Raw genomic sequence first — 25,554 nt, 5'->3', positions numbered from 1 at the left:
TCAATTTAATCAATAAACAACCAATCCTATTGGAGGGTTTATGCGTTTCTGTTTTCCTCATAATATAATGTAATATAATACAATATAATATAAATTATAACAATAATTTAAAAAATAATAAAACAATAATAATATTATTATTATTATGTAATATAATATAATATAATAGCTGTTTGGGACCGCATGTGGAATTATACATCCCCCACCAGTGTTCATCCCGGCAGGAAGGGCGGTGAGTGGTTGTCACGGCACTCTCCAGCGTAGAAGGGTGGCTTTAACGAGCTCATCCTGGGAAGCTTCTTTCAGCGCCTGAAGCGGATTGGTCTTTAATACATCTGACAGCCCATTCACGGAACAGCAGCGGTGATTACTTTACCTCTACAGCACAGCAAACATGCACCCACCCATAGCACCCAAGAACACCATCACACTGCATTCACTACACACTTACACATCACACATGCACAACAGCACACAGTGCACACACCATACTACACACACACACAAATGCACACACACATGCACAAACACATACTCACACATGCACACAAATGCACACACACACACACACACACACAAACTCACACATGCACACACACTGACGCACACTCGTGCACCCGCACCCACACACACACAAACTACACACATGCACACACACTGACGCACACTCATGCACCCACACCCACACACACACAGCTGATATTCGGTCTAAGTATTTATTATCATTTTTGCCATAATATGTACAAGCAGAGCATGAGCCAACTGCAACAAGAAAAGATAACACTGGATTATAAATAAACCTTTAGAATGCACTTCCTGTAAGGACAACACCCTCAACCACACCCCCACCCCACCCTCGGGCCACACCTGTCCCCTCAACCCCAATCAGCAGGAACACTACTGACAGCACCACTTCCTGTCTGACCAGGAGCGTGCCCAGATGGGGCTGGGGGTGGGGCCTCCACATTGTCTATTGAAACCCAAAGTAAAAGGCCGATATGCACAAAGACTTGAAAGAAAGAAGGATAAGCCTGAATATAAATAAACAAACATTTAAACACTTTTACTCTTTTACATCTGGACCAGGTGAGCAGTTTGACACACACTCTCTCTCATTCAAACACACACACACACACTATCCCTCTCAGAGTTCTTCAGAGATATAGGTCATGCATAATAATAAAGCTCATTTTCATCATTCAGCTTCATCACATCCTGCTCAAAAAGAGGCCATGCAGCTGTAATGATCCTCCTAATGAATCTACCCAGAATAAGGTACACTCAGGCTTAAAGCTGCACTGACACAGCTCTTCCTCTCTCTTCCAGCTATGACCTCCTCACTACAAAAGCCAATCCCAGCATCACACCAGGGTCAGAGGTCACTCACTGTCCTATCAGAGGCTGTGGATCTGCACTAAGGTGTGCATGCCTAAGTAGGGTGAATACACATGTTCTCCTTCCCTTTCTCAAGAGGACCTCCACCATAGATATTCCTCAGCAGCAGTATCTCACTGGGTCTCTGATCTCAGGAGGACCTCCACCATAGATATTCCTCAGCAGCGGTATCTCACTCGGTCCCCAACATTGACCCAACTTCCTGTATCCCTCCTTTGTATCTCTCCTTCTCTTTCTCACTCATCCCTCTGCATTGTCAGACCCATCCTGCAGGACACGCTCAGGCCCAGGGTGGCCTGGGTGGGGCTTCCCCACTCCGAGCACTGCAGCGTTGTCACCAATGCTGCGCAAAACACGGCATTGGTGAATTTTTACACTTCATTAAAAAATTATACATTAAACCACCGACGCCATACTTTACACAAAGCACTTGATCTGGTACACACAAAGCAGCAAGAAGTACAGACTCAATACATCTCTTTTTCATTTAAACATCTTATAAAATTAATTGCGTAAACATTAAAATCTGGCCAGTGTTATTGCACAAAGCCAATCAGTACACCATCACATGTCAAACATTAAAAAAAACATCAAATACTAGGACATTTAAATAACATTTTAAAAGACTTAATTGTTTGAAATGAAGAAAATTGGATAGTGCCACTATACTGTTTTCAGGCTGATCATATCCCTCTAATTAGAGTCAGTAAAGCCATATTTCACAGTGCAAACAGTCCAGCCTGGATGGGCCTGGGGCTGGAGTATAGCCCCTGCATTTACAATGAGCCTCAGTGTGGCCCCTGGGTTAGAATCAGCCTCAGTGTGGCCCCTGTGTTTACAATGTGTCTGTGGGCGTGGCTGTTCTCCTGTGGGTGTGGCTGTTCTCCTGTGGGCGTGGCTGTGTGTCATTGTGGGTGTGGCTGTTCTCCTGTGGGCGTGGCTGTGTGCCTCTGTGTCCGGAGTGCGTGGAGAAAAGCAGTCGTTGAAAGAGCCATTTTCTCCATGCTGTCTCAAAAAAGCCTCCAGCCCTTTTCATTGTTCCTGTTCTTCTTTCTCAGAAAGGTTGCAGATAAAGTTGTCTGTAGACATGCTGAGTCATCGTGCCTGAAGGAAGATGCAGCAGATGACTGGGGGGGGGAGGGGGGGGGTTAGCCTGCAGGTGCTTGGAGGAGGAGTCCCAGTGTCAGCAGTGTCGGATGGGGGGGAGGGATGGAACTCTTTCTGATGGAACTCCAGAGAGAAGCAGATAATCCCATGGCACACCACTGCTGCACCCCTGCTGAGAGAGAACCCATTAAACTACACACACACACACACACTCACAAACACACTTACACACATGTACACACACGCACACACAAACACACTTAGACACATGTACACACACACACACACACACACACACACTCATACACACATCCACACACACACACACATATACACATGTACACACACACACACACACTTGTACACATGTGTGTGTTTGTGTGTATGTATACATGTGTATACGTGTGTGTGTGTGAGTGAGTGTGTACATGTGTATAAGTGTGTGTATGTGTGTATGTGTGTGTGTGTGTGTGTGTGTGTACATGTGTATAAGTGTGTGTGTGTGTGTGTGTACATGTACACACACAGACACACACTTATACACATGTACACACACGCATATGTACGCACACACACACACTCTCTCTCTCTCACACACACACACACACACACACAATCCTCAGTTACAGCAAGGAGCCTCATCAGTGCAGCTGCAGAGCCTGATTGGTCACTGCAGCTGCCCATCAGAAACAGGACAGTGAGAATCCAGAGGCCTACTGTGACAGTCTGTCAAAGTCATGCCTCAGGATAATGTGTGAGAGTGTTGCTAAAGGAGGGTTGCTATGGGAAGGTTGCTAGGTGACGGGTGTTCTTCCGTTTATTTATTCATCGGTTTGCTTCTGTCTGCTGAAAACAGCGCATTGGGTCAAAGTACTGCTCTCTCATAGGTCACACAGAGTTAGCAGGATCATTACTAAAGACCCTGTGCGCACAGAGTTAGCAGGATCATTACTAAAGACCCTGTGCACACAGAGTTAGCAGGATCATTACTAAAGACCCTGTGCGCACAGAGTTAGCAGGATCATACCTAAAGGCCCTGTGCACACAGAGTTAGCAGGATCATACCTAAAGGCCCTGTGCGCACAGAGTTAGCAGGATCATAACTAAAGACCCTGTGCACACAGAGTTAGCAGGATCATACCTAAAGGCCCTGTGCGCACAGAGTTAGCAGGATCATACATAAAGACCCTGTGCACACAGAGTTAGCAGGATCATTACTAAAGACCCTGTGCACACAGAGTTAGCAGGATCATACCTAAAGACCCTGTGCACACAGAGTTAGCAGGATCATTACTAAAGACCCTGTGCGCACAGAGTTAGCAGGATCATACCTAAAGGCCCTGTGCACACAGAGTTAGCAGGATCATAACTAAAGACCCTGTGCGCACAGAGTTAGCAGTATCATAACTAAAGACCCTGTGCACACAGAGTTAGCAAGATCATAACTAAAGACCCTGTGCACACAGAGTTAGCAGGATCATACCTAAAGGCCCTGTGCACACAGAGTTAGCAGGATCATAACTAAAGACCCTGTGCACAGGGAGCAGGATCATAAATAAAGACCCTGTGCGCACAGAGTTAGCAGGATCATTACTAAAGACCCTGTGCGCACAGATTTAGCAGGATCATAACTAATGATCTTATCAAATAGGACAGAGAAATGTTCGCTCACAAATACAAGACAGAGGACAGAAAAAGTCAGAAACCATGCGAGCAGAACACTGTACCTCCAGCTGGCCGAAGGGACCCTCATTTTGAGTACTGGAAACAGAAAAACAGAAAAGAATTTAAGCATACAGCCAGATCTGCACCCTGACTTTACAAATAAAACCTTTGGGAGGTAATTAGACAGAATTATCAAATGCACCAGCTCTTCTACAGAGATGCTGAAATCACAGTTAGGCTCTTTCTTCATACTTAAACGCAGTTGGTATTTATGAATTAAATACTAAAACTCAGATTAAAATAAAGATTAACTCAAAAGCAAAAGTTACTTACTAAACATGTGGCAGGTTCCAGAGGAGCATTTAAAATGTGTGGCAGGCTCAAGTTCAGATAAAACTGAGTTACATTATTACACACGACTGCCTTAGATATATCAGTAAATAATTATTTGATTAAAAATGCAGTTCTATTATGCACAACATGTCAGTCAAAGCAGAGACATTTCCTTTCAGAAAGCAGACTGTCAGCTTGGCCTCTCTGTGTTTCACTGCAAAAAGAAAACAGGTGCGGAGGACACAGTCCAGCACAGCCCTGCACAGCCCTTACACAGCCCTGCACAGTCCAGCACAGCCCCTACACAGACAAGGAAAAACTTACCAATTCCTTTATTGATTTACTAAAGTAACTTCCTACTCATCACCTGATTTCCTTACCATCTCTGCGTGTCTGGGTGTGCACATACACACACTCAAACACACGCACGCACGCACATACACAGACATACACACACAGCCATTTCTCCTATCCTACCTGAACACAGCCATAAAAAGGAGTCTACACAGGCTATGGCTCACTTCACATCTGACTCTAAAATGTCTCATTTAAACACAAACTCTTTGAAACATTTTATTTGCCAGTGTCAGAGGACTTAAAACTAAATTAACGCACCTATAACACACCTGCAGTTTCAATGCAGCAAAGCTGAGAGGACTGCACACGATTTCCAGGGTTGCCAGGGAAACGCGTATCACACAAGACAGAGGGAGCGAGAGTGTTAAAATGAAACGGTGTAAAATAGGTCACACGGTGAATCTGTGAGCTGCGCACTGCAGAATGCCCAGGCCTTCCCAAATGCACAACCTTCCTACGGTCCTTAGACGAGCACAGCTCGGAATGCGGGAAATACGAGACACAAACAGGAGGGGAGAAATTCCGGCCCAACTGAAAATAATTAAAATACCAAAACAACACCTGATTGTGTCTTAATTCCTTTTTTAAGTTTCACTCCATATATGGCCATCGAGCAGGAGCCCCAGACATTACAGCAGTGCACTGCATTCTGGGAAACGGAGTAAAAGCAGAGGTAACCTTTCCAACTAAAATCATTATTCATAAACTGCATCACATATTACACTGAATTACCAGAATAGACGCACAGATTAAGGATGAACAGCTTTATCTGATTAGACCTTATTAACGGCTTAAGTATTAATAGTGTGGTCTATTTAAATATTTGTGGTGCAGCTGAATTTTGCAGAATTGTTTCTCACTGCTCCAGTCATGTTTTTATGATAGTGAGCTAAGGAAATCCAAATGGCCGTTTAACACAACTGGACATGATCCCACTGCCTGAGTGTTTCATAGCAACCAGAGGTAGACTGCATTTCCTGTGAGGGCATTTCCATTCAAATAAATAATCTTGGAGTGAGATGCAGCTGCAGCATCACCGTGGCTGAATCAAACTAATCTAACTCTAATATTACTGTGCATTTACAGGATCTGCATATTTTACATCACGGCATCATTTCCACGTCATGAACTAATGAGATTAGATGCCACACGTGTGCTTAGGCTCAATCACCCTGCGCCTTGGGATTCGCTGTTAACATAGACACAGTTAAACCTCATCTTAAATAAAGAGGGCAAAGGTCAGGCACTGTACAGTTTCCACAGAAATGGAAAAAGCAAGGGAATAAAAACTGTTACAATAATATTAAAAGTAAAAATGAAAAACAATAGAAAACTAAAAATTTTAAAACTCCATATTTTTCCATATTTAAATTATATATTTGTCAAGGTGCACAGATTGAATCACAATGACTGAAAAAGTCAGACGTTCATTGAAACCTTAACACATGATTGGAAAGGGGGAAAAAACTAGTCACATGACAGAATTTGAACTCATGTGTGAAATACACTCTTTGTAAGCTGCTTTGGCTAAAGGTGTTGGCTATGAGACAAAACTACAAATAGTAAAACTGAATTAAATTCTGTCCATGCAAGGCTTAAAGCAGGCCATATTATGGATGCCTGTGAGGTTCAAAAAGAGCCTCCCATCAAAAGCCTCCAGGGCAAAAGCAGGCAACGTGCATTTTACAGAAAGATATCTGCTTTCATTCAGAGTCATAATGAACACAATATGACGCATAGATAATCATGTTTATAATTTAATAGATGTTGCTGTCCGCATACTTACCTGCAGAGTGGAAGCTCTGGATCCGCTGGTCTCCGTCAGGCCCGTGCCTCTGGGTAAACTGGAAACCATGTATCCGGCCCCCTTCGGTATCGGCTGCCTAACCACCACCTTTCCTTTCCGCGTCTCCGCTAAAAACAAGCTGTACCAGTAGGCATCGCTGGAGACCAGGGTGGAGTCCGCTATGGTGGAGTTCCTCTGGCTAATCACGCTGTTCCTGCAGGGAGGGGTCGGTTTGGCGGGCTTCGGTTTCTGACACTTCAGCACGATGATCACCAGGATAGTGATCAATAACAGAAACGACACCGAGCCCAAACCGATCACCAGATACAGGTTTAAGTCTGAAAATATATCATATTCCAAAGGAAATTCTGTGGTGTCCGAAAACGCTTTGATGACGTGCTCCACAGTTGATAACTTAATAGTCACTGTAGCGGAAAGAGACGGATCTCCGTTGTCCTTGGCGACAATAACCAGCCTCTGGTGACGCGGATCTCGGTAACTGAAAATTCTCATTGTCCGGATTTCCCCGTTGTATTGATCCAGACTAAACAAAGTGGCGTCAGTAATCTGTAGAAACTGGTACGTGATCCGAGAGTTCTGCACAGAATCTGCGTCAATGGCGATCACTTTGGCGATCAGATATCCTTTATCAGTGGATCTCGGGATCGCTTCCTCCACTACAGAGCCTTGCGCTCGCCAGGGAGAGACTATGACCGGCGTGTTGTCGTTCTGATCCAGGATAATGATGTGGACGGTGACGTTACTGCTGAGGGGAGGAAATCCCGAGTCTCTGGCCTCAATGTGGAAAAGGAACTCATTCTCTCTCTCATAGTCAAAAGTCCTCAGCGCGTAAAGATTACCGTCCTCCGGATTAATGGAAAACAGCATTGACATTGACGTGTTATATATCTCCTTTTCTACAATGAAATAAACCAGGTACTGGTTCTCGTGCAGGTCCGGATCAAAGGCGGTAACAGAACTCAGCAGTGATCCCGGCGCGTTGTTCTCCATCACTGGGATGGTGTAGAATGATTTGGGGAACTGAGGCGCGTTGTCGTTCACATCCAGTAGCTGCAACGTGAGCGTTTCGTTATCATACAAAGGGGGCGTGCCTCTGTCTCTGACTGTGAGTGTGATGTCATACTCCGGAACTTTTTCACGATCCAAAGGTTCTGAAACCAGCAGTGCATAGTAGCCCTCAGAGGTCACTTGAAGTGAAAAGGGCAAAGGTCGGTTAACACTGAAATCAACTTTCCCGTTCTCCCCAGAGTCTCGATCGCTCACACTGATCAGAGCTATAACAGTGTCTATAGGGACATTCTCTTTGATTGGGTTCTTAAATGAGGCTATGCTGATGGTGGGATAGTTGTCATTCATGTCAACGACAAACACAGTTAACTTACATTGCGCTGACCTCTGAACGGCACCCTTGTCCTTGGCCTCCACTTGAATTTCGTACATTTTGGTTTCTTCATAATCAATTCCTCCTTTGACTTTAATTTCACCGGTGCTGGGGTTTAAGTCAAACGTCTCTTGCGTTTTCTCAGACGTGTATATACTGAAGGAATACACGACCTCTGCATTCGGCCCGTCGTCCGCGTCTGCAGCGCGCAGTTGCGTGACCGGCGTTCCTATCGGGGAATTCTCCGTTACATTCACCGAGTACATATCCCGGTCGAACTGAGGAGCGTTATCATTCGTATCCAGCACGCGCACGATGATGCTGGCGGTGCCGGACCGCGCCGGGACTCCTCCGTCTACAGCGGTGAGTATTAGATTGTGTACAGCCTGCTCCTCCCGGTCCAAAGCCTTTTTCAGAATTAAATCTGCGAACTTGGATCCGTCTCGCCCCGACTGAATTTCAATAGTAAAATACTCGCTTTCACTCAAACGGTACGTCTGCACCGAATTTGAGCCGACATCCGGGTCTATGGCGTTAGTTAGGGAAAACCTCTCTCCAGGGGCGGCTGATTCTGATATGTCCAACTGGTCTTTATCCCTTCGAAAGTGTGGCGCGTTGTCATTTATGTCCGTAATTTCCAATTCAATATTAAATATTCGCCGCGGGTTTTCAATAACAGCATCCATTTTAAGAAAGCAAGAGAATGTCTTTATTGTGCATAACGATTCTCTGTCTATTTTCTCCAGAATGTACAGTTCTCCTGTGTTTTTGTTTACCTCTACGTATTTTTTATTGCCTATGATATCAAGCCGTATTTGTCGTTTACTTAAAACGCCAACATTGAGCCCTAGATCTGCCGCTAAATTAGCCACGATTGAGCCTTCCTCCATTTCTTCAGGGATTGAGTAATGGGTGACTGAAAACGCAGCTCCCCACAAAGCAACGGAGACAAAGAGAAACGAAACGTACCTCCCGAAAGGCGACACAGCACGCGCTGACATTTTCGCATTCAAAAGGAGAACAGCGGGCATCTTTGGGAAGTCTGGGATTCATGTAAAAATGTAGCCGAGAAAAGGACCCGGTTTTACCGCGAGGAGGAAATCACATCAGAAGCGAAGCCTGTAGACGGGGAGAAACGCGAGCTCCTTTCGGTCTGCTGAACACACCCGGCTTTGCGGCACAAGCACGCGCGTTTGATTTATCAGTCAACAGCGACGCTAAGCGTGTGGATGAGATGTAAGTACAAACGCTCTATAAATTCGTGTAACACATTAAAATAGTTTTCAATGCACCCACAGGCAAAATACCGTGTCGCCGCGTAGACGTGAAACTTTTCCAAGTTGTGAATGTTCCTGGAATGACCCTTATGGGGATCCTGTGGCGCGCAAGGGATTCTGGCACAAAATTGATTGTGGTTTGAATCCCTGTCGACGCAAAGCCGCCAGACCTCTGTGAGCACATACTTATTTATTATTATTAACTGAAAAGGCAGCCATTAAGAAAAATCTATTAAAAACACTAGAAACTAAAAATCTACAATCGCACCACTTTTGTGTTACTTTCAACACATGCTGTGTCAAAGTTACTAGTATAGTGTGACAAATGCACAAAATATTTTACAAAGGGAAACGTTCTGACACAGAGTGTGAAGAAAGTAACTCAAATTGCGTTGTCCTTCACTATACATGGAGGTGTTAAAAAATGACACGTTTTGTGTTGTTTTTAACACAACTGTTTTTGTATACCGTTGGCTCTTGGTGCGAAATTACGGTATAAATTTGCGTAATAAAGAAAATGGAGTCACTCGGAAATCAATGCGCAAGCCTAGGAGTCTATTCCTACCTGCAGAGTGGAAGCTCTGGATCCGCTGGTCTCCGTCAGGCCCGTGCCTCTGGGTAAACTGGAAACCATGTATCCGGCCCCCTTTGGTATCGGCTGCCTAACCACCACCTTTCCTTTCCGCGTCTCCGCTAAAAACAAGCTGTACCAGTAGGCATCGCTGGAGACCAGGGTGGAGTCCGCTATGGTGGAGTTCCTCTGGCTAATCACGCTGTTCCTGCAGGGAGGGGTCGGTTTGGCAGGCTTCGGTTTCTGACACTTCAGCACGATGATCACCAGGATAGTGATCAATAACAGAAACGACACCGAGCCCAAACCGATCACCAGATACAGGTTTAAGTCTGAAAATATATCATATTCCAAAGGAAATTCTGTGGTGTCCGAAAACGCTTTGATGACGTGTTCCACAGTTGATAACTTAATAGTCACTGTAGCGGAAAGAGACGGATCTCCGTTGTCCTTGGCGACAATAACCAGCCTCTGATGACGCGGATCTCGGTAACTGAACATTCTCATTGTCCGGATTTCCCCGTTGTATTGGTCCAGACTAAACAAAGTGGCGTCAGTAATCTGTAGAAACTGGTACGTGATCCGAGAGTTCTGAACAGAATCTGCGTCAATGGCGATCACTTTGGCGATCAGGTATCCTTTATCAGTGGATCTCGGGATCGCTTCCTCCACTACAGAGCCTTGCGCGCGCCAGGGAGAGACTATGACCGGCGTGTTGTCGTTCTGATCCAGGATAATGATGTGGACGGTGACGTTACTGCTGAGGGGAGGAAATCCCGAGTCTCTGGCCTCAATGTGGAAAAGGAACTCCTTCTCTCTCTCGTAGTCAAAAGTCCTCAGCGCGTAAAGATTACCGTCCTCTGGATTAATGGAAAACAGCATTGAAATCGACGTGTTATATATCTCCTTTTCTACAATGAAATAAACCAGGTACTGGTTCTCGTGCAGGTCTGGATCAAAGGCGGTAACAGAACTCAGCAGTGATCCCGGCGCGTTGTTCTCCATTACAGGAATGGTGTAGAATGATTTGGGGAACTGAGGCGCGTTGTCGTTCACATCCAGTAGCTGCAACGTGAGCGTTTCGTTATCATACAAAGGGGGCGTGCCTCTGTCTGTGACTGTGATAGTGATGTCATACTCAGAAACTTTTTCACGATCTAAAGGTTCTGAAACAACAAGTGAGAAATACCCCTCAGAAGACTTGTTCAGCGCGAACGGTAACTGTTCTGAAAGCCGTATGTCCACTTTTCCGTTATCTCCAGAATCTTTGTCACTCACACTAATTAGAGCTATTACCGTCCCCACAGCCACATTTTCTCTAATAGTACTCTGCAAAGACTTAATGGAGATTTCAGGGTGGTTATCATTCATATCGGTTATGAAAACCGTTAATTTACACTGTCCGGCCAACGACCCCTTGTCCTTAGCTATAATGTCCATTTCAAATGTTTGAAATTCTTCAAAATTTATTAGCCCTTTGATTCTAATTTCCCCGTTTTCTGAATTTAAAGCAAATATTTCCTGTGTTTTTTCCGATGTGTACAGACTGAATGAGTAGGTAATCTCGGAATTAGACCCTTCGTCTAAATCAGTCGCGTTTAGTTTAATAACAAGGCCTCCTATGGGTGAATTTTCGGTTATATTCACAGTATAAACTTCTTGATCAAACTGAGGCGCGTTGTCATTTATATCCAGCACGCGCACAATGATGCTTGCGGTGCCGGACCGCGCCGGGACTCCGCCGTCTACAGCGGTGAGTATTAGATTGTGTACAGCCTGTTCCTCCCGGTCCAAAGCCTTTTTCAGAATCAAATCCACGAACTTGGATCCGTCTCTTCCTGCCTGAATCTCAATGTTGAAACTATCACTTTCACTAAGATGATATGTTTTAATAGAGTTCGTACCGACATCGGGGTCCACGGCATTGTTAAGAGAAAATCTTTCTCCGGGTGTGGCAGATTCAGAAATATCCAAATGAATCATGTCTCTTCGAAAATGTGGCGCATTGTCATTGATGTCAACGATTTCAAGTTCAATGTTAAATATTCGTATCGGGTCGTCGATTATTACATCTATTTTAACGAAACAAGAAATTCTAACAGGGCATAGATATTCTCTGTCTATTCGCTCCAGAACGTACAGCTCTCCTGTGTCTTTGTTCACCTCCACGTACTTCTTGCTGGCGATAACATCCAGTCGCATTTTGCGTTTAGCTAAAGTGTTCACATCTAGTCCCAGATCTGCAGCTAGATTGGCTACAACGGAACCTTCTTCCATCTCTTCGGGAATGGAGTAATGCGTGACCGAAAACCCTGCCTCCAGCATGAAGAAAAGAAGGAAAAACGACACGTACCTTCGCCTGCTTCGCATAAAGAAAGGCGACTCCATTGTTTCAACTGTGGCTATAACTCAACCAGCCACACGAGGATAAAAAAAAACACAAACTGGAATTTGTCCGCTCCTGTTGATGTTCTTTCATTCCCCGGCGTGTATACGACTCTGCAAATACGTTACCATTGTTCTATGAAAGGGTTGTAACTGACTGAGCTTTTCTTTCGTTCAAAAACGCAGTGGCTTAGAGTATACGGTTATGGCTTCTTCCATAAAAACCAGCGTGTTTTTGAGCGAACAGCGACGCTGTGCGTAATTTACGGAAACATGCACATAATTTGGAAAATACCGGCGCATGCTCAGCATTACGCACACGACTTAGTTTATGGAAAACTCGTCAGATTGTTCATTTATTCTAAAATGAAAACAATCGACTTGCGTTTCCATTTTTCATAAACAAGAAATATATATATATATATATATATATCGCCTTGGACCACGCTGCGTAAATACGCAAGCATGGATTGAGCTCACCTGTATGACATCATGCTCGCAACAGGAAATAGTACATAACTGCCATCCACAAAAATGTGAATGCATTGAACATACCGTGATAAATTATTCCATAATCCAGCATCTAGCAGGCTATAAAATCGATTTTCTTTTATTTTATCTTTGTAGCTTGGATTTAGTGCGGTACTAAAATATGCCACGAGCCAGCAAAGTTTTCTTTTACATCACAGCACAAATAAATGCAAGTTATCTATTCACTGGGAAATTATTTCAATCGATCAAATTTCATTCATGGAGTGTGCTTTACACAGCGCGCTTCACGGTTTAGCCTGGCCTAAACACCCACAAAGCCAGAGATGGCTGGCAGGGAAAGACTGGACGGCAAGCAGGAAGAAACTGTCGCAGGACCCATCGTCCACTGAGCGGCTCAAGGTGGACGCTCACAGAACGAAGTTAAATGCGTTAGATAAAGAGTACATTTGACTGGAAAACATACTAGTAAAATTCCAAAATACAAAATTTTTATTTGTTCTCAGTAGAAAGTATTTACAGCATGCTGTACAAATCATCTAAAATAAATACGATTGTAAAACGATTTAAAACGATTGTTACATATTTAGGGTGAACTTTTTGTAAACTTTATTTTAAAAGCCTCAGCCACTTTGATTCCGACAGACTACCGAAGCCCCTGTGGAAATCTAAACGAACCGCAGACATCCCTACCTGCAGAGTGGAAGCTCTGGATCCGCTGGTCTCCGTCAGGCCCGTGCCTCTGGGTAAACTGGAAACCATGTATCCGGCCCCCTTCGGTATCGGCTGCCTAACCACCACCTTTCCTTTCCGCGTCTCCGCTAAAAACAAGCTGTACCAGTAGGCATCGCTGGAGACCAGGGTGGAGTCCGCTATGGTGGAGTTCCTCTGGCTAATCACGCTGTTCCTGCAGGGAGGGGTCGGTTTGGCGGGCTTCGGTTTCTGACACTTCAGCACGATGATCACCAGGATAGTGATCAATAACAGAAACGACACCGAGCCCAAACCGATCACCAGATACAGGTTTAAGTCTGAAAATATATCATATTCCAAAGGAAATTCTGTGGTGTCCGAGAACGCTTTAATGACGTGCTCCACAGTTGATAACTTAATAGTCACTGTGGCGGAAAGAGATGGATCTCCGTTGTCCTTGGCGACAATAACCAGCCTCTGGTGACGCGGATCTCGGTAACTGAACATTCTCATTGTCCGGATTTCCCCGTTGTATTGGTCCAGACTAAACAAAGTGGCGTCAGTAATCTGTAGAAACTGGTACGTGATCCGAGAGTTCTGCACAGAATCTGCGTCAATGGCGATCACTTTGGCGATCAGGTATCCTTTATCAGTGGATCTCGGGATCGCTTCCTCCACTACAAAGCCTTGCGCGCGCCAGGGAGAGACTATGACCGGCGTGTTGTCGTTCTGATCCAGGATAATGATGTGGACGGTGACATTACTGCTGAGGGGAGGAAATCCCGAGTCTTTGGCCTCAATGTGGAAAAGGAACTCCTTCTCTCTCTCGTAGTCAAAAGTCCTCAGCGCGTAAAGATTACCGTCCTCTGGATTAATGGAAAACAGCATTGAAATCGACGTGTTGTATATCTCCTTTTCTACAATGAAATAAACCAGGTACTGGTTCTCGTGCAGGTCTGGATCAAAGGCGGTAACAGAACTCAGCAGTGATCCCGGCGCGTTGTTCTCCATCACTGGGATGGTGTAGAATGACTTTGGGAACTGAGGCGTGTTGTCGTTCACATCCAGTAGCTGCAACGTGAGCGTTTCGTTATCATACAAAGGGGGCGTGCCCCTGTCTCTGACTGTGAGTGTGATGTCATACTCAGAAACTTTTTCACGATCTAAAGGTTCTGAAACAACAAGTGAGAAATACCCCTCAGAAGACTTGTTCAGCGCGAAAGGTAGCTGTTCATTAACTAAAAGATCCACATGACCGTTGTCTCCGGAGTCTCGGTCGCTAATGCTGATTACTGCTATTGCTGTTCCCATGGCAACATTCTCTTTAATCGAGCTCTTGAAAGATTTAATCGTGACTTCAGGATAGTTGTCATTCACGTCGGTGACAAACACCAACACTTTACATTCTCCCGATAGAGGGATAGGTCCTTTGTCTTTAGCTTGAATGTACATTTCAAACATTTTAGTTTCCTCAAAATCAATGACATCTTTGACTTTTATTTCTCCTGTATTTGGATTAAGCGAAAACACTTCCTGCGTTTTCTCTGATGTGTACAGGGTGAATGAATATTCGATCTCTGCATTTGAGCCCTCATCTAGGTCTGTAGCGTTCAGCTTCAGTACAAGTGTTTCTAACGGAGAATTCTCTGTAATGTTAACGGAATAAACATGCCGGTCAAATTGAGGGGCGTTGTCATTTGTATCCAGCACGCGCACAATGATGCTGGCGGTGCCGGACCGCGCCGGGACTCCTCCGTCTACAGCGGTGAGTATTAGATTGTGTACAGCCTGCTCCTCCCGGTCCAAAGCCTTTTTCAACACCAAACCCGCATATTTTGTTCCGTCACTTCCCTTCTGAATCTCGAGATCGAAATTCTCGCTTTGGCTAAGATGGTATGTGTTAATGGAGTTCGTTCCGACATCAGGGTCCACGGCATTTGTCAAAGAGAATCGTTCTCCCGGAGAAGCAGATTCGGAAATATCCAAATGTATCGTTTCCCTTCGGAAATTAGGCGCATTGTCATTTGCATCCATGATTTCTAATTCGATATTAAACATTCGTACTGGGCTTTCCATTATTAGATCCATTTTTAGAAAACAAGACATAGGTGACTTTGTTGGACATAGCAGTTCCCTATCTATCTTCTGTACTATGTACAAATCGCCTGTGTTTTTATTAACCTCCAGGTATTTATTACTATGAATTAAATCCAGCTTTACCTTCCGTTCAGCCAGGCTGCGAATGTCCAGTCCCAAATCCGTTGCTAAATTCGCCACAACGGATCCAATGTCCATTTCCTCGAGGACAGAGTAGCGAGTCACGGACAAAGCAGCGCTCCACATCCCGCAAAACACAAAGAAAACAGAGACTAATGCCCCTCCGCGCTGCGCAGTGGGACTGCACGCCATTGTTGCGGCAACAAATCTACTCGATAGGTGAAAAGCAACTGATTTCAGTCACCTGTTAAATGAGCATTTGCGAGAGATGATAAAAGGAGGGATCCAGCTGCGTATGACTGTGCCAGTGCCGAGGTCGGTGGAACATAGGCTTCATCAGAAACCGGAGAGTCTTACGCAGAACTGTCATGGCTTCTGTTGAATCACGGGCGTAACGCCATTTCTTTGCGAACAGCGACACATGGCGCACAAACACAGCGCGATACACTGAGGATATTACAAATCTCAGTCTGCCCGTAAACAGAACACGAAAATGAAATTATTTAAATTGTGACACTATTTGACATTTGACATGTGTGGAGGTAGAACACTGTTCCTCACGAGAAGCGGAAGATGCAAAAAAATTGCCATCGATAATTAAGACGATTTTTTGTCCCTCTCTAAAAAAATATAAAATTATTACTTGTTTTGTTCATATGTCTAAGCTTTCTAAATGTTATAAAGAACAGCTTCACATGGTTTAAAATGAAGTTACTTTTTTTGAAAAAGTAATTGCATCAGATAAGTTATTTCTGCCTTCTGACATTCCTTTGTATAAGAAACCCTCTGTAACCACAAAAGAACACGATTTAAAAAATAAATTAAGACAAAATACGGTCCACCTTATTCTTTTAATTTAATGCTACTTAATGGACACAAGCCTATAAAAATCATGCATGACAATTACAACAACTCTACAATTTCTATAGTCAACAAACATAAATATTTTATATTTTCTCTGTTTATTTTAGACTAAAACAAGGTGATAGTGACAAGAAGCCCAACACATTTGTAGTGGTGAGCTAGTTTATAGGAATGTATACTTATTTACAGCCTAGTCTTGTGGTGATGCAACATGTACATTTTAGGCACCAAAGGTCAAAGGTCTTTACTTTTGTGCCTTCAGGTTGAAAAGCTGTTCTAATGAAATGACCATCTTTATTAAGTCCATGACAGAAATAAGCTGTTGATTAAAAAAAATTAAAAATAATCAAATCAAATGAACTTCCAGGTACAGTTTTATTCCAGGAGCAAAACTGATACAGCATGAGAAGAACTGGCCATTCAGCCCATACAGTTAAATGTCCACTTGTATCATTGTGGGAATTTTGGGTATTATTTGGGTGACAAGTATATTGATATTGATATATTGATAACATAAAATTAAAATGAGAACAGGCCATTTAGCACAACAATCTTTGCCATTTTCCAACCATTTTCCTATAGTGCTCATCGTTTACCTACTAACCAGATATTATTTAGCACTTCATCAAGCCAGATCTTGAAAAGTACCATACAGTAATATGTGGCATACATTTTGCCATTATGGAAATTCATAGCATCTTTACAGTTGGATTTTATTGTGATGAACATGAAAAATGTAGGGTTCTTTGTCTGAAATGTACATATTGGCATCACAACAAGACTAGGCTGTGAAATAATTTTAAAGTAGCTCAACGGTACAAATGAAGAGTTTTATATCGTTGTCACCATATTTGTCAAAAAAAAAGAGAAAATATGATATTTGATCCATTTCATAACCCACTTTAAAATTATAATGAATTTCACTATCACTGACATGCGTGGTGAGTGTCTGACACAAAATCGATGCCGTGAATCACCCAGGTGGGTGCCACACGTTGGTGGTGGTGGTGGTGCCCCCACCCCCTTTCAGTCACCAGCCGATGAAAAAAGTGATGTAAAAATGCAAAATATTATTATTATTAGTAGTAGTAGTAGTACTAGTAGTAGTAGTAGTAGAAGTAAAGTAATTATATTAGGAGACAGTTAACTGCAAAAATAAAAAAGACCTTTCTTGTTGCGTCCCTACCTGCAGAGTGGAAGCTCTGGATCCGCTGGTCTCCGTCAGGCCCGTGCCTCTGGGTAAACTGGAAACCATGTATCCGGCCCCCTTCGGTATCGGCTGCCTAACCACCACCTTTCCTTTCCGCGTCTCCGCTAAAAACAAGCTGTACCAGTAGGCATCGCTGGAGACCAGGGTGGAGTCCGCTATGGTGGAGTTCCTCTGGCTAATCACGCTGTTCCTGCAGGGAGGGGTCGGTTTGGCGGGCTTCGGTTTCTGACACTTCAGCACGATGATCACCAGGATAGTGATCAATAACAGAAACGACACCGAGCCCAAACCGATCACCAGATACAGGTTTAAGTCTGAAAATATATCATATTCCAAAGGAAATTCTGTGGTGTCCGAGAACGCTTTAATGACGTGCTCCACAGTTGATAACTTAATAGTCACTGTAGCTGATAGAGACGGATCTCCGTTGTCCTTGGCGACAATAACCAGCCTCTGGTGACGCGGATCTCGGTAACTGAACATTCTCATTGTCCGGATTTCCCCGTTGTATTGGTCCAGACTAAACAAAGTGGCGTCAGTAATCTGTAGAAACTGGTACGTGATCCGAGAGTTCTGCACAGAATCTGCGTCAATGGCGATCACTTTGGCGATCAGGTATCCTTTATCAGTGGATCTCGGGATCGTTTCCTCCACTACAAAGCCTTGCGCGCGCCAGGGAGAGACTATGACCGGAGTGTTGTCGTTCTGATCCAGGATAATGATGTGGACGGTGACATTACTGCTGAGGGGAGGAAATCCCGAGTCTCTGGCCTCAATGTGGAAAAGGAACTCTTTCTCTCTCTCGTAGTCAAAAGTCCTCAGCGCGTAAAGATTACCGTCCTCTGGATTAATGGAAAACAGCATTGACATTGACGTGTTGTATATCTCCTTTTCTACAATGAAATAAACCAGGTACTGGTTTACATTTATGTCTGCATCAGAGGCAGTGATTGAACTCAGTAATGATCCTGGCGCATTATTCTCAAACACCGGTATTGTGTAGAACGACATAGGAAAACGAGGCGCATTGTCGTTAATATCGAGCACCTCTAAGGTGAATGTTCTATTGTCAGACAGAGGGGGCGTTCCCTTGTCTGTCACAATGAAAGTGATGTCATATTCCTGAACTCTCTCGCGATCCAATGGCTCTGACACAACCAGAGCAAAGTGACCTTCTGCTGATTTCTCCAGGGTGAAGGGCAAAGGCTCGTTTATCGACAGGACGACCTCTCCGTTCACGCCAGAGTCCCTGTCGTTAGTGCTAATCACAGCAATGACCGTGCCCATAGTTACGTTTTCTTTTACTGTACTCTTGAATGATTTTATATTGATCTCCGGGTGGTTGTCGTTCATATCAGTAACGGAGATGTGTATTCCGCAATGCCCAGAGAGGGAACCTCTGTCCTTTGCTATTATTTGCATTTCGAAAGATTGCGCCTGTTCGAAATCAATAACGTCCTTCACCCTGATTTCTCCTGTGTTTGGATTCAAAGTAAAAATGTCCTGCGTCTTCTCAGATGTGTAAAGAGAAAAGGAGTAAGTTATCTCTGCGTTTGGACCGGCATCCAGGTCTGTAGCATTTAGTTTAATCACAAGAGAGCCTATCGGCGAGTTCTCTGATAAATTAACCAAGTATACTTCCTTGTCAAAGTGAGGGGCGTTGTCATTTGTATCCAGCACGCGCACGATGATGTTGGCCGTGCCGGACCGCGCCGGGATTCCGCCGTCTACAGCGGTGAGTATTAAATTGTATACAGCCTGCTCCTCCCGGTCCAAAGCCTTTCTCAAAACCAAACCCGCATATTTAGCTCCATCAGTTCCTGTCTGAATCTCCAGATCGAAATGCTCGCTTTCGCTAAGTTGATATGTTTTAATGGAGTTGGTACCGACATCTGGGTCGATGGCATTGGTTAAGGAAAATCTTTCTCCTGGTGAAACTGATTCTAATATATCAAGCTGAATTTCTTCCCAACGGAAATGCGGTGCATTGTCGTTAATATCTTTGATTTCCAATTCAATATTAAATATTCGTAAAGGCTTTTGTAAAATCACATCCAGTTTTAGAAAACAAGATGACTTTGCCAAGCATAAATATTCCCTGTCGATCTTCTCTACAATGTACAAATCGCCTGTGTTTTTATTAACATCTAGGTATTTATTACTATGAATAATATCGAGTTTTACCTCCCGTTCAGCCAGGCTGCGAACGTCCAGTCCCAAATCCGTTGCTAAATTCGCCACAACGGATCCAATCTCCATTTCCTCGGGGATAGAGTAGCGAGTCACGGACAAAGCAGCGCTCCACATCCCGCAAAATACAAAGAAAATGGAGACAGACCTTCTCATTTTCTGCACAGTGGATTGCGATGTCATTGTATCCGGACAGTTTGCATTCAAAAGGGCAAAACAGTTTCCTCGACGGATATTCTTTCAGAAAAATAAAGCGCTGTTATATTAAAAGTGATTTACAGACAACCGTTCAATAGGAATGTATTACCCGAATCAGAAGAGACTTGCGAAGCGATAGGCGGTTGATATCTTGCACATCTGTCACTGTTGAAGCATCATGGCTTACACGCAATGCCGGAGAAACTCACGGGTTGGGTAACAGCGACACTGTGCGCGCGATATCAACCGAACAGCATTATGAGAAAATAAATCCAAACGGTCACTTTAGTTACTTTAAACAGAAGCTTGAAATAACCCATCTTACGTACCAGGATATTGTTAATGACAATAAAATAAAATGAAAACAAAATAAATTGTTGCACACAGTTTGGCGTGTAAGTACAGAGTATTTTGGTTTTGTTTGTTCAGTCTTTGTGAGAGTTGGGGGAAATTCCCATTTAAATCGTAGAACATGGGCCAATCCCAATTCAAATCTCCTTAAGTGGGATCTTGAAGGCAGCGAAATGGAATTGAATTAGAATGTAGAAATTTTGGCCTAGAAGATGAATTACGACTAAAAGTCTTTAGGACTGGAAATTAATTGCAATATAAAGTGTTGAACTGGAATTTAATTAATGGACTTGAATCTAAACCTCTAAGAACTTCATAAATTAATATTGTTTATGGTTTGCTGTAAAACACGAAATACAATTTTAACAGGTGGTTTATTTTCATATTTTCCATTATAACTCTTAAAAAGTAATTTCAAAATTATATAAACCTCCTATTCTTGTATATATATATATATATATATATATATATATATATATATTTTTTTTTTTTTTTTATTTAAGTGAAGAAGTTTCTGAAAACACCATAAAACTTTGGATTTTTTTTATTTATTACAAAAAGGTAGTTTTCCAATAAAAATAATTGCATGGATTTAAACATGCAAATGACGCAAATGCGTTCGAGGAATTTAAGGAAAATTAAGGGAATTGAGTGCTCTACATGGTAAAATGTCCAGTGTTAATTAAACGCAGACTACACATGAGTTCAATAGGGACCGCGCCTACTCTGTAAGAGTTGATGTAACATTGGAAATTTAACTGTGTACAGATTAAATGAACTAAAGGAATAGCAATGAGGAGATAATTGAATTGGAATTGCATTTGCTGATTTAGCCAAGGAACCCTAACCCTAACCCTGCCTGAATGAGCTCTAACATAGGACTAAATAGTCTTCCTCCTCATCTTATCATTTGGTGACTTATGTGCAGATCTATTTTACTTCTTCACAAAATTAGCAAAACATTAAAAATAAGAAGTACTGCTGATCACTACGGCACTGGTGGACATAAAATAGATTCCAGGAATATTTTACACTGTCGTATTCTGGATATTTTTGTGCTTAAAAAGTTATCTCAAATATTTTTTAAATGTAAAGTTTTTAACTTCTTGTGTCCTAGAGGAGGTATGCCTCTGGAAGCAGAAACACTGATCATGCGCAGTAGCCTGCTGCTCCTGCTTATGATGCCAACACTACCATCGCTGCTAATGCTCATGCTAACGATGCTAACACTACTAATGCTGTTGCTGCTGCTAGTGATGCTAACACTGCCAACGCTGCGACTGCTCATACTAATAATACTAACACTACCAACACTGCTACTGCTGCTCATACTAATAATACTAACACTACCAACACTGCTACTGCTGCTGCTGCTAATGATGCTAACACTACCAACGCTGTTACTGCTCATGCTAATGATGCTAACACTACTAATGCTGCTGATGCTAATGATGCTAACACTACCAACGTTTCTACTGCTCATGCTAATGACGCTAACACTACCAACGCTGCTCCTGCTCATGCGAATGATGCTAACACTACTAATGCTGCGACTGCTGCTGATCCTGCTAGAGCTGTGAGAATGTTGCAATACACTTAATTGCTATACGAGTGGCATTTTCACAATTTAACTCAAAAAAGACAGTTAAATACAATCATCTGCCGAGCACATCAAAATTTCAGGAAAGCACTGCCCTCAGTGTAAAAGAAAAGACTCAACATCAGTAGATTATCTGGTATCCTACCTGCAGGGTGGAAGCTCTGGATTCGCTGGTCTCCGTCAGGCCCGTGCCTCTGGGTAAACTGGAAACCATGTATCCGGCCCCCTTCGGTATCGGCTGCCTAACCACCACCTTTCCTTTCCGCGTCTCCGCTAAAAACAAGCTGTACCAGTAGGCATCGCTGGAGACCAGGGTGGAGTCCGCTATGGTGGAGTTCCTCTGGCTAATCACGCTGTTCCTGCAGGGAGGGGTCGGTTTAGCGGGCTTCGGTTTCTGACACTTCAGCACGATGATCACCAGGATAGTGATCAATAACAGAAACGACACCGAGCCCAAACCGATCACCAGATACAGGTTTAAGTCTGAAAATATATCATATTCCAAAGGAAATTCTGTGGTGTCCGAAAACGCTTTGATGACGTGTTCCACAGTTGATAACTTAATAGTCACTGTAGCGGAAAGAGACGGATCTCCGTTGTCCTTGGCGACAATAACCAGCCTCTGGTGACGCGGATCTCGGTAACTGAAAATTCTCATTGTCCGGATTTCCCCGTTGTATTGATCCAGACTAAACAAAGTGGCGTCAGTAATCTGTAGAAACTGGTACGTGATCCGAGAGTTCTGCACAGAATCTGCGTCAATGGCGATCACTTTGGCGATCAGGTATCCTTTATCAGTGGATCTCGGGATCGCTTCCTCCACTACAGAGCCTTGCGCTCGCCAGGGAGAGACTATGACCGGCGTGTTGTCGTTCTGATCCAGGATAATGATGTGGACGGTGACGTTACTGCTGAGCGGAGGAAATCCCGAGTCTCTGGCCTCAATGTGGAAAAGGAACTCCTTCTCTCTCTCATAGTCAAAAGTCCTCAGCGCGTAAAGATTACCGTCCTCTGGATTAATGGAAAACAGCATTGACATTGACGTGTTGTATATCTCCTTTTCTACAATGAAATAAACCAGATACTGGTTCTCGTGCAGGTCTGGATCAAAGGCGGTAACAGAACTCAGCAGTGATCCCGGCGCGTTGTTCTCCATCACTGGGATGGTGTAGAATGACTTTGGGAACTGAGGGGTGTTGTCGTTCACATCCAGTAGCTGCAACGTGAGCGTTTCGTTATCATACAAAGGGGGCGTGCCTCTGTCTTTGACTGTGATAGTGATGTCATACTCAGAAACTTTTTCACGATCTAAAGGTTTTGAAACAACAAGTGAGAAATACCCCTCAGAAGATTTATTCAGCGCGAAAGGTAACTGTTCATTAACTAAAAGATCCACATGACCGTTGTCTCCGGAATCTCGGTCGCTAATGCTGATTACTGCTATTACTGTTCCTATGGCAACATTCTCTTTTATAGAGCTTTTGAAAGATTTTATTGTGACTTCAGGATAATTGTCATTCACGTCGGTGACAAAGACCAACACTTTACATTCTCCCGATAGGGGGATAGGTCCTTTGTCTTTAGCTTGAATGTACATTTCAAACATTTTAGTTTCCTCAAAATCAATGACATCTTTGACTTTTAGTTCTCCTGTATTTGAATACAGAGAAAACACTTCCTGCGTTTTCTCTGACGTGTACAGGGTGAATGAATATTCGATCTCTGCATTTGAGCCCTCATCTAGGTCTGTAGCGTTCAGCTTCAGTACAAGTGTTTCTAACGGAGAATTCTCCGTAATGTTAACGGAATAAACCTGCCGGTCAAATTGAGGGGCGTTGTCATTCGTATCCAGCACGCGCACGATGATGCTGGCGGTGCCGGACCGCGCCGGGACTCCGCCGTCTACAGCGGTGAGTATTAGATTGTGTACAGCCTGCTCCTCCCGGTCCAAAGCCTTTTTCAAAACCAACCCCGCATATTTTGCTCCGTCACTTCCACTCTGAATCTCAATTGAAAAATGTTCGTTTTCGCTCAGGTAGTACGTTTTCATAGAGTTCGAGCGGACATCCGGGTCAACGGCATTGGTTAAAGAGAATTTCTCTCCCGGTGAGGCAGATTCTGAAATATCCAGTTCCATTCTTTCTCTTCGAAAATGAGGCGCGTTGTCATTGATATCAGTGATTTCCAGCTCAACATTAAATATCCTCAAGGGTTTTTTAAGTATAATATCCAATTTAAGCACGCATGGAGCGTAGACTTCCATTTTCATCGGACATAAATATTCTCTGTCTATCTTCTCTAAGATATACAGCTCTCCGGTGTTTTTGTTGATCTCTAGGTATTTCTTACTATGAATAATATCTAGCTTCACCTCCCGCTGGGACAAGTCCTTGACATAAAATCCCAGATCCGTCGCGAGATTCGCTACCACAGAACCTTCCTGCATTTCCTCGGGGATAGAGTAGCGAGTCACGGACAAAGCAGCGCGCCACATCCCGCAAATCACAAAGAGAACAGGGACGTACCTCGCCCGGCGCTGCACAGTCATATCACAGACCATTGTGGCGGTAGATTATGTCCAGTCACGCTTTTCCACCCACAAGTTAATGTCCGGCCAGAACAGTAATTATTTGTGAGTGTTTAGTCATAATACCCAGAAAGCTATCCTGATGGACACTGCGGCGCAGCTCAAATACAGGCGAACTGTCAGGGCTTCCTGTGAATTCCAACCCGGAGAGATTAATTAGGGAACAGCGACACGGTGTGTTTCAAAACCGGAAAACTGTTTGAAACTTTATCGCCTTTAAGGTCTCGGTGTTTTCTTTAATATTTTGGACCAGATCATGTTTTTTAAATCTAGTCAACGTCAATGCTCTTCATTTATTGGGATAGTATCTAATGATTTACATAAAGCTGGAATCATTCTCAAACCTGGGGTGGGCAAGGAGGGCGGTTTCCATGTCCGGATTCTGGGTAATTTTATAGTTTTTGATGAGCTCCTGAGTGACAGGTGAAGACCGTTCTTGTTCCCTGTATGAGACCAAGACCAACTTTGAAGCACACAGTTAATTACCTCATTCGGCCTGGGGTAATTTTGAAAAAAAAAAAAAAAACCTGCACAAACTCAGCCCCACTCCTCAGTCTGTGACTTTGTGTTTAGTACTGGTCCACGGGGACATGTCTTAGTGGGGCTGTCGTTCTGTTCCCAGTACTGGTTTTTGTTCTCTGATCATATTGGAGATTTAAAACTCTGCACACTGGAACATGAAAGTGTTTCATCAGTGTAGATTGTCATATGGGAATATTGCAGGTAACTAATTCAATGACAAAATCCATGAAAAATAATACCAAACATACATGTATATAATTGGTTATTCTACAATTGATCTCCTCATAGGAAACAATATCTTTTGGAAAACATATTTAGCATATTTCTGACCCAGAATGTGTCTTTCTTTTCACAA

General features: G+C 43.5%; 4 protein-coding genes across 5 annotated transcripts; all 4 read right to left on the bottom strand.

Annotated features, from left to right (window-relative positions):
• Positions 1–702: 702 nt before the first annotated feature.
• On the bottom strand, positions 703–24,800 carry LOC135264284 (protocadherin alpha-C2-like). 2 transcript variants are annotated; one of them, XM_064353074.1, is made up of 3 exons: positions 22,236–24,800; positions 4,230–4,263; positions 703–2,671 (listed from the first exon to the last, which is right to left on the bottom strand). In XM_064353074.1, the coding sequence occupies exons 1-2, from the start codon at positions 24,648–24,650 to the stop codon at positions 4,252–4,254; spliced, it is 2,427 nt and encodes an 808-aa protein (XP_064209144.1). In that variant the 5' UTR covers positions 24,651–24,800; the 3' UTR covers positions 703–2,671; positions 4,230–4,251. The 2 variants fall into 2 exon arrangements, with proteins under 2 accessions (XP_064209144.1, XP_064209143.1); XM_064353073.1 differs by lacking the exon at positions 22,236–24,800 and adding an exon at positions 6,644–9,651.
• On the bottom strand, positions 9,740–12,667 carry LOC135264285 (protocadherin alpha-C2-like). Its single transcript, XM_064353075.1, has one exon. The coding sequence runs from the start codon at positions 12,279–12,281 to the stop codon at positions 9,870–9,872; it is 2,412 nt and encodes an 803-aa protein (XP_064209145.1). The 5' UTR covers positions 12,282–12,667; the 3' UTR covers positions 9,740–9,869.
• Positions 13,354–16,954, bottom strand: LOC135264282 (protocadherin alpha-C2-like). Its single transcript, XM_064353071.1, has one exon. It carries the CDS (start codon positions 15,867–15,869, stop codon positions 13,377–13,379), a length of 2,493 nt encoding a protein of 830 aa, XP_064209141.1. The 5' UTR covers positions 15,870–16,954; the 3' UTR covers positions 13,354–13,376.
• Positions 17,645–20,369, bottom strand: LOC135264283 (protocadherin alpha-C2-like). The gene has a single exon (XM_064353072.1). It carries the CDS (start codon positions 20,122–20,124, stop codon positions 17,674–17,676), a length of 2,451 nt encoding a protein of 816 aa, XP_064209142.1. The 5' UTR covers positions 20,125–20,369; the 3' UTR covers positions 17,645–17,673.
• Positions 24,801–25,554: the final 754 nt, after the last annotated feature.

The sequence above is a fragment of the Anguilla rostrata genome, chromosome 9 (genome assembly GCF_018555375.3).
Source record: "Anguilla rostrata isolate EN2019 chromosome 9, ASM1855537v3, whole genome shotgun sequence".
Taxonomy (NCBI): Eukaryota; Metazoa; Chordata; class Actinopteri; order Anguilliformes; family Anguillidae; genus Anguilla; species Anguilla rostrata.
Note: the sequence above shows the minus strand (reverse complement) of the source record. Positions and strands in the feature narration are given on the sequence as shown.

Bases quoted from the DNA above. Each gene is read 5' to 3' on its own strand.
- LOC135264284 (XM_064353073.1), bottom strand. From the start codon at position 9,076: ATGCCCGCTGTTCTCCTTTTGAATGCGAAAATGTCAGCGCGTGCTGTG.
- LOC135264283 (XM_064353072.1), bottom strand. From the start codon at position 20,124: ATGACATCGCAATCCACTGTGCAGAAAATGAGAAGGTCTGTCTCCATT.
- LOC135264285 (XM_064353075.1), bottom strand. From the start codon at position 12,281: ATGGAGTCGCCTTTCTTTATGCGAAGCAGGCGAAGGTACGTGTCGTTT.
- LOC135264282 (XM_064353071.1), bottom strand. From the start codon at position 15,869: ATGGCGTGCAGTCCCACTGCGCAGCGCGGAGGGGCATTAGTCTCTGTT.